Source organism: Pelodiscus sinensis, chromosome 8, assembly GCF_052426305.1.
Source record: "Pelodiscus sinensis isolate ZL-2025 chromosome 8, ASM5242630v1, whole genome shotgun sequence".
NCBI classification, from domain to species: domain Eukaryota; kingdom Metazoa; phylum Chordata; order Testudines; family Trionychidae; genus Pelodiscus; species Pelodiscus sinensis.
Window position 1 is genome coordinate 8,987,703 of NC_143059.1, and position 19,044 is coordinate 9,006,746.

The following is a 19,044-nucleotide window of genomic DNA, read 5'->3' on the forward strand; positions in this document are numbered from 1 at the left end:
GTAACGGCCCATCCAGTTCATGTCTTTGTAAGCAAAGAGCAGTGAGCAAGAGTACCATGGAAACCTGAAAGCTCAATATTGGGCTGCAAAGGGAGTGATGACAAAAGTAAGGTGGAGAGCCTTTTTAGAGGCACAGGAGGGAGAGTTTGGGGATGTTAGGAAATAATTTCTGTATTGCAGAGAGCTGGAAGGAGCCTGCCAGGTAGGGTCTCTGAGCTAGGATGAAAAGGAGCGATTGTAGAAATGACTCACGAGGAAGAGAGGGTCGTGAGAGTGCTGTTAGTGCCCATGAGATGGGAGAGAAGGTGTAAAGGCGTCTGTTCAGGGGACAAGGCAACAGGAAATGGTTGCATCTAGGAACTTATGTTCAGAAAGGGCTAAACCGAAGAAAGGCAAAACGGTCATTGAGGGGAACAACTGGGTTCCTATAAGCATCTGAGCTTAGCTAAATAGAAGCTCACAACCCTCTGAGGTTTACTTGGCAAATCTCCTGTTGGTACAGGCTTACTAAGCCACCTACTGAGAATACCAGGATCTAACTGAAGCTCTTCTTTAAGAAGTACCTAGCTCTCTGTGCATGGCTCAGTAGCCTTTTAAATCTCACCAGGGATTGCTTTATGATTAATTCATTCTCACAAAAGCTCAAAAATTACTTCTTTAAAATGACTCGGCTGCATGCTACATCCCTTCTTAATGCCACATAAACCAAACCCCTACCACACACACTGCACTCATGAGAATTCGATAGGTGACTGCTGCTGAATGAATGAGAGATTCATTTACGTCAGCAAGCGTTTGTTCTAGGGCTTTAGAGGCGAGGAAGAGGATCTCCAGGCTGTGAAGTTACACACTGGGAAATATGTAAAAAGCCATTCCCGATGAGTCCAAATGGCAGCTGAAAGTTACTTCCATGTGTAAAGATCACTGAAGCATACCTGGTCAAACTTTAAGGCCTAAGTCCTTCTAACTTTTGGTTAAAACAGATCATTATTTACTGTGCCCACAAGGTTAAAAAAACAGACATTGCTGCATCATTGTAAACATCAGCTTATAATTAACACAATGACAACTTATCACCCATAGCATCAGCTTGGCACTATTCCTAGTCCTGCTCACATTCACCAGAAGCTGGATGTAACAAACTCAGGTAGCATAGAGCCATGGAGCTAGGACAGATTATGGACCTCACCCCATCTCACCCTACTATCATTCCATCCATAATTACCCTTTTAAAAATGCTTCGTTAGGGTCATCATCCCATGTACTGTACTGGCTTTGGGAGGATGAATGAGTGATTTTGCAGTTATCTGGCTGATCCAGAGGGTAAATAATGGACCTGCTCCTATGAGTAGCAGGTCACTAAAACTACTATACCTGTTATCCCAGGAGCTGTAGAAGTTCTGGGACCAGAATTCTAGCCCTCAAAACCACTTTTAATAGCATCTGACATATGTATTGTCTCTTCACTCCACACTGAAAAGAGCCCATGTGTCCATGGCACAGAAGGGAAACAATATCAAAAAATAGCAATGCAGGCTTTTAGAACTTGCTGTTACTGGTGAAAATCAATGCTTCCATTTTGTTTCTTTATGGCAAACAATTACCTGATATCATGAACGTCTAGGAGGAATTCCACATTTTGGCAAACTGAGATTAAATATAGGTGGGAAGCTATAAATATCGGCAGGTACTTTTAATCAATTTTGAATTATCTAGGCTTCTTTCCTTCTAACTTTTCTGAAAGAAAGCTCTCTCTCCTGCTAAGATATTATGGCAAGAGCAAGGATAAAGCCATCATTCTTGTGTCTAAGTAAAAACACTCCTTTTACAAGTCTGAGTAAAGATTATTGTGGCAAAATTTTGCATCCAATATACCCTTAAAACAGATGGAAAAATCTAAGAAAGCATGTAGACTGTACAAAATGTTTGATGTTCAGACCAGCTAAGCAAACCAGCCTTCACTGTAATATTTTTTGCCATCAATACTGTACTAATTATTGAAAAATTCTCTGCAGTGAGTTTTAAAGCCTACAAATACAGCTCTACCTGGAGCACAACGGCAAAATGTTGCAAAAGACCTGCATTGCTACTGCACTGGCAGACGACATAGCAGAACAACTGCATAAGTAGATGCCACATTCCTTTGTAGCTACAGTTCAGCAACATGTAGCAGCTCTTCATGCAGGTGTGTGAAAGGCTAAATATTGGTCAGTTCAGGTAGCAATAGTGCATGAGCTATATTTTGGCACGCATAGAGGGTAAGAAGAGCCAAAATCCTATATAAAGAGACAATAGCAGACTCCCAATAAGTTGGATAAATGAACATACTGCTTGTAGATTCTATTTCCTAGTCTCATGATGTTCAAGTGCATTTTTCTTGGTCAAAGGCTATTTATTTTGGCTTTGCTCTATTTTACAAGGTTTGACCCAAGGTCCTTGTGAACCTGTGTATTGGTATTAATCAGCTACACTGTGCTTTGTAGTTGTGAGACTGCAATGAAAGACTTGAGAAGAGACAAAAGGCACTTTACACTTGTATCCTTTCTATCTAAGGATCAGGCCTCAGCTGATACTACAGATATTAGATGTCAGATTCTGACATCACTTATTTTTACGCAATATAAAAGAAGTCCTTTTGATTTCTGTGGAAGTACTCCTGAGTAAAGTACTACTCAGGGTGCATCTACACAGGAGGACTTAACTCAAAATAAGCTATGCAAATTGAGCTATGTCAAATGCATAGCTTATTTCAAAATTGGGAGCGTCTACACAGCACTTATTTTGAAATAGACCACTCTTCTTCCGACTTCCCTTACTCCTCGTACAATAAGGGTTACAGGAGTCAAAGGAAAAAGTCCTCCAGCTTGACAGTATTTCAATATTATTTTGAAATAATTCCCTGCTGTGTAGATGCAGATTAAGTTATTTTGAAATAATGTTACAGTGTAGATGTACCCTCAGTGTGAGTGGATGTACAGAATCTGGTCCTGTTAATTGTATAGCAGGTTAGCATTATTAAAAAATGCAGAAACTCAGGCAAATACAATTGAATTCCTTGCAAAAATTCCCACAAGGACTCAATTTTAGTTCTAGAAAAAGAGCACCTACCAGTCCCTTCTTCCAGTCTCCCACTGTAGCCATTAGCCTATGTAACCAAGAAACAGAGACTTGAGAACAAAGAGGAGAAGGAAGTTATGAGACAATGACAATAGGGAACAAAATGTTTTGGTCTTATTGTTTTGGTCTCTACTTTTGTAAAGAATTTTAAAGTGTTCCTTAAGAGCATTGTGACAAATTGTAACACTTGTCTTTTGGGCTTACACTTTGGTAATAAGATGCTAATTTATTTCCCAGGAGACATGGAGGAAATAATACTTACAAGGCTAATAAAGAGCAACCTCATGATTTAAATCCTTCAGTTGCATTTCATATGCCTGCTCATTTATTGCATAACAGATTTTGGCACTAAGTAAGTTAATTATTAGTGCTTCGGTTCCAGTTTATATCTGGACAATTATTATAGTCAAACACATATTTCACTTAATTTTATGTTTGATGCCAAAAATCAGTTCAAACTTCAATAATGTCACATCCTCCATATGAAAACCACACGTTATGTAAAGATAATCCAGACACAAAAAGACTTTGTGATACATCTTGCCTATATCATTACCTCAAGTCTCCTCTTTCCAATCACTTGCTGGCATCACAATATATTATTTTAAAATAATTTGCATATTCAGATATTTAATTACCATTTCAATTTTTAAAATTCATTTAGTGCCTTTTTTGATTTTTTTTCTTATTGTACATGTAAGAATTTGGGCACTAGCACCCTTTTCTGTAGAGCATTTGTTCTTTAAGACAAGCTAAAGTTGTAAAGAACTCAAAGCATCTGTATTTTTAATTCCATACATTTTTAATTTGGAGCTGTGTTTGTCTAGTCTACTCAAATATTTCCTAATTCTGTTCTTTTTCTCTTTCTATTGGAAAAAAATGAGGAAAACTGAAAAGTATAATCGGCAATATAATATGAAGGCATTAAACTTCTTTCAATGCCACATTATTTAAAAATAGCATTCCATGGAGGGTGTTCACAAAGACTTTTATTGACAGGCTCAGTAGCTATCTGAAACTCTCTCAGGAACACTAACAGCTGTTGTGAAATATGAAAAAGGAATAGCACATATATATAATGTATTGTCTTCTAAGGCTAATCCAGGGGACTTCTATTAAGGAAATTAAATCTGAGAGTCTAAAAATCTTGGCAGTATGCTTTTTAGAATATAACCAAATAAACTGGATAAGTTAACTTACAAGATTTCTCTAGAATTAATTATTACAAATGTGGAATCTATTTTGAAATCCTAAATCAATGGTTTCAGAAGTGTTTTCAATTCCCCTTTTGGTCACTAGATGGCAGAAATGCACAATAGTTAACCAACAGAAACAAAAAATGAGAGCAAATTTATAAGAGAGTTTTTGTCATGTTAGGCTACAGAAACAGGAGGCTGGAGGAAACTGATCATTCCCCCACAGATCTAAAATAAATATTTTGGAGCTGAAAGTTCTTCACGTGTATTGCTGACATCACTTCAAGCTCTAGTTCAATTATGACAGCCACTGTATTTTGCCACTAATATTTAAGGTGCTGTCAACAATCCTATCTAAAATTGCATTTTCTGAAATTTATAGAAATGTGCTGAGGAAGGAAATATGAAAGATGGGGCTCCCATTGCTTGGCAAAGTTTACACAGAAACAAACACATGTAGCTGAGTGATTTTTTTTTAAATAATAGCTTGTCAAAATGCAATTTCACATCAGTTCACGTGATTTGTGAATAGTTTTGTTAAAAAAATTTTTTGTTAGTAAAGTCTAAGTGTTTTATTTTGACATTTTCAAATGTGTTTCGAAACATTTCATTTAGAAATGTGGCTAGTTAAAAAAAAACACACATTCCAGATGATGGTACTATCAAACCTGAACCATTCCCCCACTTACTCCAAAAACCCTAAATATATCTGAAGTCAAATAAAATCTTTACTTTGACCCAAAACAATTATTCTAACTGCTTTTTTTCTCTCTACAACTAACAAAACAAGTTCGTATTTGTTTTAATTTAATTAAAATATTGCAGACAAGTCAGTCCCCAGTCTAAAGTAACATTTGGTAATTGAGAAAACAAAACAGTTACACCATTTTTTTAAAGTGCCTGTGTATATACAATGTAATCTTTCTTTCAAACCTACTGCATCAATCATCTGAAAAGCAATTCCTCAAGAAGTGATTTTATTTAAAAGTCATCAAGACCCTATCCATACCGCAAACAGTATATTGTGCTCACACCTGTTGAAGGTCAGTCAGCAGACAGCCATTTTGAGCTAAATGATTCAATGTATATGCAACCTGATGTAGAGAGCAGTGCAAAGAACCCCTCCCCCCATGCCCACAATCTCCCCGGGACTTTTCTGATACAGGCTACTACCTGGAGTATTCTATGAGCTGGTCCATGGACACAGCAACTTGTTCACTGGCAGAACTGCTAGCAGGAACTTGTTATTGTAGTCAGTGCTGGCACAGGCAAAAGACATGAGGCTTCTTGCATGCTTCTGCTGCATCACCTGTGTCAAGTCTCATCTGAATCTGGCCCTTTGTCTTACATTGTCCTATTCATGCTTGCTTTGAATGCACTCTTGATATCTTTCTTCCAGTCACAGAAGCAATTTTTTTCCAGAAAAAAAAAGTTTCACAAATCATCTCACTTTTGTAATAACACAGTCACAAATGATTTATCCAAGGCCTCCCATGGTTTACAAATGGTTCAGTGATGCAATCAAGGAGTAAAGGCAAAACCATATGTTTTTTGCGACCATTTAAATGTCACAAAGAGCAAATACTCAAAGCAATAGTTCACAGCCAACAATCTGTGAGCAAGCCACAAGCTGAAGCTGGCTTGCATGAATAGGCCTCAATTGCAATTAATGGACACATTAGTAACAACTGAAGTCTGTTTGTGGATAATTAATGAATAGAAAAAGTGATCAATCTGGTACTTAAATCATTCCTTGAAAATTGCTTGCTCAGTTTCAGAGACAGATTTTCTCACACAACATGGCAGCAAAAATGCAATTTTGGGCTGCATGTGCAAATGCATCACTTCGTGAAGTAAGAAACACAGTCCATCCATATGGCTTTGCTGTCCAGCAACACTTGCTAGTGAAAACTGGCAAAACTCCACTTGAGACATTTTCTTCACTAAAGTTTTAATCTGCAACAACAGAAAATATGGCTGACTATATTGAATGCTGGGTGAATTCAGTCCACAGAAGCTAACTCAGCTACCCTCTGAAGCTTTAGATTTATTAAAGTGGCGAGGAGTCCTGTGGCACCTTATAGACCAACTGAAGCGTTGGAGCATAAACTTTGTGGGCAAAGACCCACTTTGTCAGATGCATCTGACGAAGTGGGTCTTTGCCCACAAAAGCTTATGCTCCAACACTTCAGTTAGTCTATAAGGTGCCACAGGACTCCTCGCCACTTTTGCAGATTCAGACTAACACGGCTACCCCTCTGATAGATTTATTAAGAAAGACTTAAAAACCAAAGAGATGCTACTGCTAATGGAGCCAATAACAACAATCTATAAATTTCTAAAGGGTGTCTAAACACCAAAGAAGGAAAGCCAATTCAATAGATGGGCCAAAGGGGTAACATAGTTAGCTAGAAGTAAATGTAATGAAGTTAGGGAAGGGAAAATTTAGGTTGCATGTCAAGAAAAACAGAATATATTAAAGTTGTGAAATCATCTCCAGCTTTTGGAATTTTTACTACCTGACTGGGCATTGTAGAAAATACTCCCATACTGGGAGGCAGAGGGATGGATGATTTAAAGAGTCTTCCCATCTCTAATAGCTATGATCCTAAAATACCAGAGAAGAAATCAAAGCTTAGGCTGTGATGGCAGTCCTAATGGCATCTCATGGCAGCTGCTCGTCAGACTTGGATGCTGCCACAGCTAGTGGCAAGGGGCAGTTTGTTTTATCTGCTTACTCCACCTCTATCAGTATTAGCCTGTCTAGGCAATTAATTCTGAGGCTAAGTTTCAACCAGAATCAATACCTTCCTTTTTTCCTCACATAGCATCTATAGTTGTCAGATTGAAAGGCAATTTCAGGCATTTAATGTGGCTAAAGTAACAGTGTTAAAACACCGTGTGGTATATTTGTAAACTACTGCTGAATGTATTTCTGGAAGATACTTATTTTTACAGTGTTATTTAAATCAGCATATTGCAACCCATCTGAAAGCAATGAGGATTTCACGGTTGAAAATGCAGCTGTGTCGGCTAAAACACAACTCATGTCTGTTACAAAAGGAGAGGAAATTATAACATAAGACTCATCCCTCTAGACTGATGTCACTGTTTTCACAGAACAATTTCATTTTTAACCTAGCTTCACTGGAACTGGACATAAAACCTGTACACACTGCAATGCACTGTAGTCATTTGGCTGACAATCTGTGAAATTATTTTTTTTAAAACACGAAACTCTGCTCTTTTTGTTGGCAATGTTTTCTTGGGAAGATTCTCCTCTCCACAGATGTGTGTGCTTGGACTGGAGAATTGTCCTTTTATTGCTATTATCAATTTTGCGTATAGTGTTATGCTAGAGATATAGAGGATTTTATGAAGCATGACATTGCCAGCACAGGCATGACTGCTTCTAAAAGAACAGTGGATGGAGGAAATGGCCAGGTAGTCTGCTTTTCTAAGATGAAACCTGGAAGTAAGTAAACTTCCCTCAAGAGAAAACAAGGATATTTGTGACCCTGTCATAGAATCCACCCCTAGGGAAAAATGGTACAACGTGACTAACTGAAGAAATAAACCCAGCTCCATAACACTGTTCAAACTGTCTCCAGATACGCTAACATTTTTCTCTCTTCTGTGTTTCACCTTACTTTTGAAAGGAAAGTTAGAGTAACAATTAGGAAATGAAATGTCGATCAACAAGCATGAAAAAAAGACGGGAAGAAAATTTGAGGTAAAGGGAATGAGAAGGAATCCATGATGATGTGGTGCGGAAAAAGGTTTTATTGACACTCATTTAGAATAGCAGTGCTCACAAATGCAAATTCTTCCCAAGTGAGTGTTGATAAATCTTCTGTACACTACCCACACCAATAAGTATTTTCCACAGCCAATGGCACATTTATAATAAATATTTTAGAAATGTTTCCCAGATACGTTTTTTTTAAGTAAATCCTTTCTTGATGATGCTTCTCTCATCCTTTCTGAATGACTAGAGGGGAGGAAAGAAAATTAACTGGCTTTCCACTGTAACTGAGCAATAAACTAATGTATTAAGATCATGCAAGTCCTTTTTTACTCTTGATAACTATGGAAATGCATGATGAAAGTGGCTATATCTCGGTTCTTGAAATGAACATTTGCTTCTCTGGAAACTGTGTTTAATCTTGGGTAAAGAGGGGTTTGGTTTCTTTTGTTTTGCTGTAACTGAATTATAATGTCCATCTATTTCCCTTGGCCTCATTTACAGAGGCTTAAGATATCTAACTGATTTAGCCAGTTGGGACAGTTCTAAGTTATATTAAGGCAATGGCACCATAAATTGGCAGGAAGTCACATCTGCTCCCTCGAGTATCTTTGCCTTAGGTGAACTCACCTCAGCTTGCTCATTCAAATCCCAAAGGAAGCCATGGATCAGTTCAAGAAACCCCAGAATGAAGTGCATTCTTGGTACTATCCCATCCTACCCTTAATACCTAGGGCTTGGGAATTCTCCTGTGCTCAGGGAATCCTTACATTGCCTGCTTAGGTCAGCTTCATAGCCCTTTATACTACTGCAAAGGGCTATGGGAATAGGCCAAGGTCTGGTGTTTTGTTGAGGGAAAACGGAAAAATATTTATACCATCCTTGGACTCTTCAGGCAGAACCAACAATCTAAAGGGTGGACTCAGAGGTTCATCATTAACACATATTGCTGGATTTGTACATAATTCGTTTGTCACAGCATGTAGGAGCAACACTGAAGGAGCTGAGGTTATGGCTCTAAATTGTAGATCTGGCAGGAAGCTTTAATGATTCATGGTTCATTCTTTCACAGAGGACCCTTCTGCTCTGAAGGGGGAAAAAAACCACAAGGAGAGTGGGAGACAGCTTAGAGCATTGCCCGTTGTACACAAAGCCTAGGCTGATTTCACAGACAAGTTCAGTCACTCAACAGGGAATGAGAGCCTTCAGAAGAGGTAGCCACGCAACAGACAAAAGCGAGACTGCAAATGGCAACCAAGGGGAGAATGCTCTTGCCTGGATCGGGGATGACTCTTCCTACCCAATGGGAAGGAGTCACGTTCAGTCTTGAGCTTCCTTTTCCAGTAAAATGGCATCTACAGTGGCAGAACTAATTTATAAAATCTGTAGAAAGTGTATATGCTCTCTAATATTATTATTAATTATTTAAGTTGTGGTACCACACTGAGTACATCACGCTGTCCTTGTCCCCCAAAACATATAGAGAAAACAATCATCCCTATGTAGTGAGTGGCATTGGTTTAACATTCAAGTAGCATCCCCCGTCATTGCCTGGGTAACCCCCGGGAAGCTAATGACCCAACCTAGCAGACTGAATTTTTATGAATTCAATAAATCCTGGTACTTTGCCAGACGTCATCCCTGACATTGTGCCATGCCGGAATTTCTAGGCATTGGTCCGGTTTGAAGAGTTCTCCAACTCCATGTTGGCATCCAAGCACAATGTAATCAGCTAAATCACTCATCACAGTGCTGACATTGTCTAATGACAAGAGAACACATATAAATCAAGAAGCAAAGAGATATGCCATCAATTAATCTGATCTGCTGTCACGTTGCACATGCTAAATATGTTTGAGGATCGCAAGTTCACTTCAGACACCTCTGATACTGCCTCCCCTCCCCCCCAGTGTCATCAACCAACTACGGTGGCCTCATTTAAGTGTCTGGCTTCCAGGCTGCAAATGTCTACAAACCACTAAGTGTAAACTGGGAACAGCCAGTCTTATCCTCTCCACCTCACCCAGCTGTGTGTGTGGATGAATCCAACAGGAACCATGCTCACTTAGAGCCAAATGCAGACAGCGGACAACTGGTTGTTTTGTGCCCACTCCACCATCTTATTCTTATTGCTGACCCAAACCCATGGGTAATCAATCCTGTGGTACATTAGAGACTAACAAAAATATAGATAGTATCATGAGCTTTTGTGGGCAAAACCCACTCCCTGGGATGATGAGCTGGAGAGGAACAACAGAAACCAACTATTTTATAACAGAAAAATATTATCTGTCAATTGTAGGACTGGTGCTAATGAGACTAATTAAGAGGGCTTTGAGTGTCCCATACTTAGCTTTTGATGAAAAAATGAGCTGTTAAGGGCAGGGGACACTGGCTTTCTAATGCAACATCCAGTTAATGTCTTTGTTTAAGCCCAGGGAAACAGTGTCAAATTTGCAGAAGAATACCAATTCTGCCCACTCACTCTCTCTGTAATTGGCTGGTGAAATTCCTTTGTAGAAGTATGGCTACTTTTATATCCATGTTATAAAACACTTAGTTTCTGTTATTCCTCTCCAGTTCATCATCTGAAGAAGTGGGTTTTGCCTCAGAAAGCTCATGATGCTATGTACATTTTTGTTAGTCTCTAAGGTGTCACAGGACTACTCATTGTTTTTAAAGTTACAGACTAACACAGCTACCCCTCTGAGACTCCAAAACCAGGGTAAAGTGGAAAATGGGTTGGGGTGGTCCCTTGTAACCATGACTGCACTAACTATAGCAAGAGCTTTGACTGAATAAGAATTCCAATATTTGAATTAAAGGGGACGTCTGTGTTTTGTATTAAGGATAGAGGAACTTCCAAATACTAGGCTGGCACATGGTTTGTTTTCCATTAATATTTCTCTCTCGCCATCTCTGCTTCTCTGCCCTCCTCCCCTGTGCATTCTCCCTTGGTATTTCTTTTTAACACTGGCTGCTCAGCTTCATTTTGTGCTTTCTGTTTTCACACAGCACCTCGTTATTTTCACCACACCAGCAGTGGGAAACCTGCGCTTCTATGTGCAGCTTGAAAGACGTTTTGTTTACCATTGGTCATGCACAGAGTTGCCAGATTCTGCTGGTTTCCGTCCATGTCGGTTTTTGCATACCAGTATTACTAGCATGACATGCAGGTAAAGCAAGGGCATGTGAAGTGAGGTGTGCGCTAATCGAAAACAACATTGGCTATAAAATCCAGGTGCTCTTGCTGCATCCAATCAAAGTGCTCTTACAGTTCGACCAGCACACCCTACACATTCTTAGTACACAAGCACAGTAAGCAAAACTACCCTGTCCTGGCAGACCGCCTTGGTTGTGACAGTCTAGCAGACCATTGAGATGACGGAGGGCCACTCATGCAACCCATTCACTAGCCTAGGGAATCAATCATTGTTCCACCCCCATGGTCTTTCCTAAGCAAAAGGTCACACCAATACTATCAGAGTCTTTCCAATTGTTCATACGAGTTGGCCCCAATCAGTTCAAGTTTTTGTTACACAGGTTCATGATGATTCATGGCAATGTACGTCTATAAATGAATGCTTTGGATTGTCTGCCCAGGTTGTGAGCAGGAACAATTAAATTAAACTTACCTTTTAAAAAGTAACTTAATCTCAGACACTTCTCCTTGCAAGCTGGTGTTCACTGCCACGCAAATGTCACCAGGTATCTATTGCAACTCTGCCGTACTGGGAATTGCATTCACGTATCAAGAGTATAATGGACCTGGTAAGTGTCCCATGCAATATAACCCACCTGTCTGCTGAAATGAACATCCTGCAAAGACAACATCTGTTCCATTCCTCCACTTACATGGGATGCAGAATGAAGAACTGCAAAACTCTGTCAAACTGGGCCTTGGTGTGTGTGTTTTGATATCAGCAATTAAAATGAAAAGCTATTTACTTACCGAGCCAACTTCTGTTTAAATACACTGACACAAACACCGGAGGGACTGTGAAGAAATCTACCACTGAGTTAACCTCCAGCCAAAACCATAGCTTGTCATTGGCTGCAATGAACTAGAAAAAGAAAAGGGGGAAATAAATCAATTTATAAACATGTTTATACATTTGTGTACAATATTCTCCTCTCTGAAGATTAAGTTCCCGTTTTACTTTAGAAATTTGTGGAGCAGCATTTGGTGTGCTCAGATGAATCACAAGACTGGTTTACTTGACAACATTACCTGGCAACACTAAAATTAACAGTGAGAGGGCCATATATCAAGAGAAAAATGAGGAACATTTATGCATTGAGTTCTCAGATTTGTTGAAAGGAGACAGCAGCAATACACCCCTCTTTTAGCATTTATCGAGATCATTCCAAGTAAACTCTTTTTTATAAAAAGCCATGGAGAGTGCAATCAGATTTCCTTCAGCACCTCCACTCAAGTATTTGATAGCAGGTACATACATGTGGTTGATACCCAATTTTTCCTGGCATTTTTATGATCTCAATGAGATCGTATGTGCTACGTGGGCTATTCTGAACATTAATGTTTCCTTTAGGAAATGTGCAACTACTGTCATGCAAAACTTGGAGTAAGTGTACACACCAAACTCAGATGCACATCAAAGGCATTCTTTCATTTAGTTAGAGAAATCAGGAATCTACCCCAGCTAGCACTTGACCGTTGGATGATCAGATATAAAAGCAGTACCTTCAACTGAAAGCAATGTCCATAAACCATATCATTGTTTCTCAAGTCTCTGACTACTTGTTGCCTCTTTAAAACTGTTCTACATAAAATAATACATGTTGTACACCAACCGCATTGTAACTCCAGAGAGATTATTAGAAAAGGGCATGGAGTGATAAGAATCCAATAAAAGTCCTATACCCAAACAAAAGGCCCCGAGTTTGTAACAACACATTTTTCCATGCTCATGAAGTCCCATTAAAATAATTAAAGAGACACCTGCTTGCTCAATTGACATCAAAGGTCTGGCATGAAAATATAACAAGGAGATAACCAAGTGTAGGCTGAAACTTGGTATCACCTTGCTCAGCAAGGGTGTCCCAAACTTGGGGAGATTTTAGGAAGATGTACATGGAGATATTTAGTCACAACAGAGTTGGTTTCTTGTGTGATTTTTAGCCTCCCATAACTCAGAATTCCCTTACTTTCAGAAATCAAGTCAAACTGAGACTTGATTCAAATTCAGTAAGCAAAAGACATTGGTTTTTTCTATAATGGTACTGAATACAAATACTGTGAAAGTAATTCATTTAAATAATTAATAACTCTCAAACAAATTCCATAACTGTAGCAGGATAAACTCCTGAGGTAATACTTATCATGCTCTAAGTGTTTGCATGCCATCATTAAGGTACTTCGCAATATGTCATGCATCCCAAAGCCATGATTAGCTCTTGAAAACCATAGTTCTCTCATGCCTTATTGCCTGACTATCTGGTAATTCATTTAATTTGCGTTTTGTCTTCATCAGAAGTTTGAGAGCTTCTGTTTCTCCTCTGCAGTAAACTTAGGATGCCAGCTGAGTAAGAATTTATACAGGATGCATGCATGTATTTGGACACAAATATCTTCTAGAGCTGTAGATAAAGTAATATTTATATGATTGTGAGTTGCATTTCATTATTCCAGGGGGAACAGATGAAGATAATATATATATATCCATCTGATTATATATATATATATATATATATACACATACACACACACACACACACACACACACACACCTCTGAAGAAGTGGGTTGTGCCCACGAAAGTTCATGATTCTAGATCTATAGATATATCTATAGATACAGATTTGTTAGTCTCTAAGGTGCCACAGGACTACTCATTGTTTTTAAAGTTACAGACTAACATGTTACAGGCTATCTCTCTGAGAATTCTATTATGTATTTGTGATATAGAATATGGGAAGCAATACTGAAAATACAGAGATAATCTGTTTTTCAAAGGGCTAACTAGTGTACCTAGCCCAAGTCAAACTGACCAGATGAAATAACTCCCAATCAAGACCCTTTTTCCAAATCACAAGCCAAACTTTCTTACTGATTCCTAAAATATTGATAAAGTTTTTCTTAACTTCTTATGCTCACGATTACACTTCCAGCTCCTGAGAGGAAACAAAAGCAGAAGTACCAAGATACCACAGGAAATATGTGAACCCCCAAGAAGGATATAGAGGAAAGCCGATGAAAGAATCTTGAAAAGATTTCCAGGCCAATTTTACAGACTATCAAATCTTTTGAGGTTCTCCCCATAAGCATTAATAGCCAGCTAACAACAAGCAGTGTTACCCTCAAGGTCATAGCCCTTTCGCCTGAATTTAGCAAAAAAATCCAACATACATGACAGGGAAAATTGGCCCACATTTTTTTAAAATGACTAGTGATTTTAGGTACGTTGATTGCGCAACCTGATTCACATTAAACATCTGGTTTTCAGAACACAGGGAGAAGTGATCAATGATGCATTTTCAAAATACCATTTTTTTCGAATAACTTAGCATTTCAGACAGCTGCTAGCTTGATACCATTTCAGACAGCTGCTAGCTTGATAGCTTGCAGACAGTATGGCTGTGTCTAGACTGCAGGCTTCTTTCGAAAGAGGCTCTTTCGAAAGCATCTTTCGAAAGAGCCTCTTTCGAAAGATCGCGTCTAGACAGCAGGCGGATCTTTCGATAGAGGAAATCCGCTTTTTCGAAAGAGAGCACCCAGCGAGTCTGGATGCTCTCTTTCGAAGACGGCCTCTTTACATTGAAGAACGCCTTCCTTCAAAAGAGGAACTTTCGAAGGAAGTCGTTCTTCCTCGTGAAACGAGGTTTACCGCCATCGAAAGAAAAGCCGCGTTCTTTCGATTTACTTTCGAAAGAACGCGGCTTGAGTCTGGATGCAGGGGAAGTTCTTTCGAAAAAAGGGTACTTTTTTCGAAAGAACCCCTGAGTGTGGACACGGCCTATAAGTGCAACACAAGATGTAGCACTGAATTTCCCTTGCTATATCACCAACGCGTCTGCACTACTGAACTAGAGCAAAAACACGGAGGAGCTCAAAGACAGTTCAATCACTCTCCCAAGATTGCCAAGAAGGACAGGAGTTTAATGCCAGTTGTAGCAATTTTTGTGATGTAGACATCAGTCCATTCGGAACTGGACTGAGACCAAATTCCACACGGGTCTTTGAACAGTATTAGAGGATAGCAGATTGGCAACGGTCTAAAGTTATCTATTCCAATCCCCTTAGTAATCCAGTCCTATCATCACTCTTACTTAGCCTCTGAGCCCTCAGCCAAAATCCTTACTTATTGGTCTCAGAAACCACTTCATTTCCTGGCATCAATTGTGAATGAAGAATTAGGCAGCTGCCAAATAACCTCTGAGTACAATTCTTGCATCCCTCCCCAACCCATGTGGCATAATTCAAGGTACTTACACGCAAGCCGAAGTAGAGTAGGAAGAACACGTTGAAAGCCATGTCTATCTGTAATGTGAAATCTTTGTAGAAATTCTGGCAGGTTTCTATTGGGCTATTTGAGAGAAAAAGAAATTGAAGTAAACTGGCGGTATCAGATTGTGTGGAAAATTTCAAAAAATACCCCTTTTCAATTTTGCCTTTGGTTTTGATAAAGGCCTGAATTTAGGAGCTACGATTGTTTACCCAGCCCCCTGCAAAATACAAGCAGGCATTTCCAAAAAAGAACATTTAATTCATTCAATTAGTCACTCATTCATTCCTAATGCTCACATGTTCAGGTGAACTACCTGAAAAGAAACATGCAGACATTTTAAGGAAAGACAAGCAGGAGAATACCTTGGGATCCCCTAACTCCACATTAACCCTTAAAGAACTGACTTCTTTTTATTGGATGCACAGCTACATTGGTGTAGGAAGTAAATCTACCAGGCATACAATTACACTGAAACATTAAACACTTCAAATTAATGTCATAATGTAAAACCTTAAAAACGGTAGCTGCTTATGAATAGATCACCCATTAACAACCTGGGGGAGTTTGTCTTGGTAAGATTTGTTCTCATAAAGAGTTCTTTTTTACATGGCTCATTACATGAGTTGTGTACAGTACTATGAGCTGAGTAGCAAAGCTGAACAGCCCACTAGTAACATTAAACAACAACAAAACTGTGGAACTTGAAGCAGTACTCTAAGGGTTAATTTTTGCATGCAGGTAAATCAATTACCTTTGTGTGTGCAAGCAGACATTGCACATTCTAGCATATTATATTAAGAGTAAGATAGGTCCAACTCCAAAGCATACGCTATACAAACTGGTACTTTACAGAATACTTAGATCTACCAGCTCATAGAGCTAAAGAAGGAAACCTTTTCTATATACATAATTAGTGATTTATTTTTGAAATTCATATAACAGATTAGGGAAGCCACAGAAAGGTCTTCAAGTTGCAGACCAAGGTAAACAGCACATCCCAATATATATATAGCAAACCATCATTTAATCATAGATATCTAAAGAGGAAAGGGAAAAATATACTCCCTAGCTGGAAAGTTCTTGATCATTTAGAACCATGGAAAATACACTTTTAGGAGAGAGATGCAGAATTTTCTTGGCTTCTCCTGTTCAAAATCAATCACTGAGTGCAATACCAGTTAGTATAGTTGTACCTCTGCACATATGATGCTGAATTGCTCAACAAGCAAGGTTCTATGCATTATGAATTTCAGTAACCTATTTTAAGATATAAAGGAAATTAGCTGGGCTACCAGGTCATTTTATACATGCAGTCAAATTCTCTCCGTTTCTTGTATACATTACAGGTCAAACAAGTTCAGTATAGCATGCCCTCTCTTGACTTTAGATGCATAAAAATATGGCAAAAGTCTCCCTGACATACAGTCACCTAGTGTTTTAAGAATGTCAGTTCAGTAGGAAATTGTATTCAAAATGTTTGAAAGAAATACTATTTTGCTTTGATGTGAACACTATGAAACATGCCACCTAAATTATAGCTGAAAAGCTGATTTACAAGAGCAGATGGAAAGAAAAAAACCCCAAACAGCTAAAAAATTAATGTATGTATTGAAATTTGCATCTCTCACTCTACTCATACAGACTGAGTTACAAAAAAAGGATGGACATCAGCAAAGAATCAGTAAATGTACCTTGTGTGAGGACATTTTTGAGAACAAAGGACCTTGTTTTAACAAAGCAGGCTACCCAGTTGAGTCATGATGTACCACAGCAACAAAAATCAAAGGAAGTATAATGGAAATAGGAAAGATTATGCTGCAGCAACACAGGGTTTCAGGGCCTCTAACTCCTAGTTACACCACTGTAAAATCAGCAGTAACACCACTGAAGTCAGTGGAATTACACACGTTTAACACTGGACAAGAATAATCACTCTTATTGTCTTCCCTCCATTGCCATGTAGTGTCAGCATGCCTGCTCTCGGAAGGAGTCAACCAGGGTTGCCAATGAGGCCTGCATGTCTGCACTGCTGTCCTTCCAGAAAGCCATACGATTTTTACAAGTGCGCTAATGCCATTGTTCACCATGGCTTCTCGTGTTTCTACAGCACTTAGCAAAAGGAGATTCCGATCCAGACTCTGGGCGCTATCAAAAAACAAATACCACCACTAATATTCCCACCTCTCAAGTGTCCCTTAATTCGAATCCCTCATTTCTAGTCCCAAAGAAAGTTCTGTTGTACACAAATGTGGTGTCTTTTTGCTTTTATTGTTGAAAATTCTTTGCATCAGAAATGTAGGATCATGGAAAGGCAGGAAAGCTATTTACACCAAAGAGATGAATTCCACAGCAATCTGACTTTTCCAAACGCTGCAGGATCAAGTCTCTGTCATTCATTTAGGCCATGACATTTGACTATGTTGCTGGTGATGATAATCCTGACTGTAACCATTTTCCTTTCCCATGCTGTGGATTATACAGGGTTACCACTAGTTCCTTTCTCTCCCCAAAGTCTACAAACCGTATATATTCTGTGAAAAAGAAAAAAAAAATCTACAAAAGTATTCACCATGACATCCTGCAAATAGTTAGCCTTGGAGAACACGTCCGACAGATAGGCACAGAGATTCTAAAGGTACCAGGATAACTATTGCTTTGGTCCTTTTCCAACTAATAAAAACATGAAGGGATATCTTTTCAGTGCAATAAGAAGAAAGTATCAGCCTTAAAACTCCTATTAGCAATATGGGAGCTGTGCTTTTCTTCCTTACTCCAAGCAGAAAACATAACCACAACGTTACTACTGAATTTTGTTTAGAAAAAAAAAATCAGTCAGATTATACTAAAAGTTTCATTCTCCCCTCGGTGCCTGGATGGAATTCACATTTCTACGAGATATTAGATCACATTTATTTCTCTTACTGTGAATTATTTGGGGGGAAAGGGAGGAATATTAAAAAAAAATCACACAAATATAGTTTAATATAGTGGAATTGAATGAGGGCAATGATTCTGGTGTAAATTTTGCATTCTGGTTAAGTAAATACCATAATTAAAACAAATCAGAGTGGGACACTCAATAAGAATACAGAGTCAGACAGCCATGGAGATTAATAAGGGACTTTTTTTTTTGTTTTAATTCAAGTGCCTTTCATTTATTAACCATGTTTTCTGGACCAAGCCAAGTTCTTTTAATTGAAAAGCAAACATTGCTTTCCTGCAACACACATATTGATCTGTTCTAAATGCTAGCCAGTTAGTTAAGTGGCTACGTTTGGAAGGCCTCGCTTTAAAGCTTAACATCAATAATTTCTCCAGCGCCCAAAGGGTTTTAATTATTTCTCTGATGGACTGACATGATATGGGTGAATAACCGGGAATGTCCCCATATTGATGGTGATGTTAGGTAGCACTACAAAGGGTATGTAGTTAGGGTTGTTTTGTGTCAAAGGGAACACTCGCCATTTGGATCAGAACAATATTTTAAACAAACAGAGGAAAGAACTCCCACTATATCA

The 19,044-nt window shown here is 38.7% G+C and overlaps 1 protein-coding gene across 20 annotated transcripts in view; it reads right to left on the reverse strand.

The window, feature by feature from the left end:
• Positions 1–19,044, reverse strand: part of KCNMA1 (potassium calcium-activated channel subfamily M alpha 1) — a 755,813-nt gene that overhangs the window by 266,346 nt on the left and 470,423 nt on the right. For all 20 annotated transcript variants that reach the window (XM_075934712.2, XM_075934716.2, XM_075934715.2 and 17 more), the window contains 2 exons: positions 15,511–15,604; positions 12,011–12,122 (listed from right to left, as the gene is read on the reverse strand). In XM_075934712.2, coding sequence (XP_075790827.1) covers positions 12,011–12,122; positions 15,511–15,604 — 206 coding nt within the window. The remainder of the gene's footprint in view (positions 1–12,010; positions 12,123–15,510; positions 15,605–19,044) is intronic.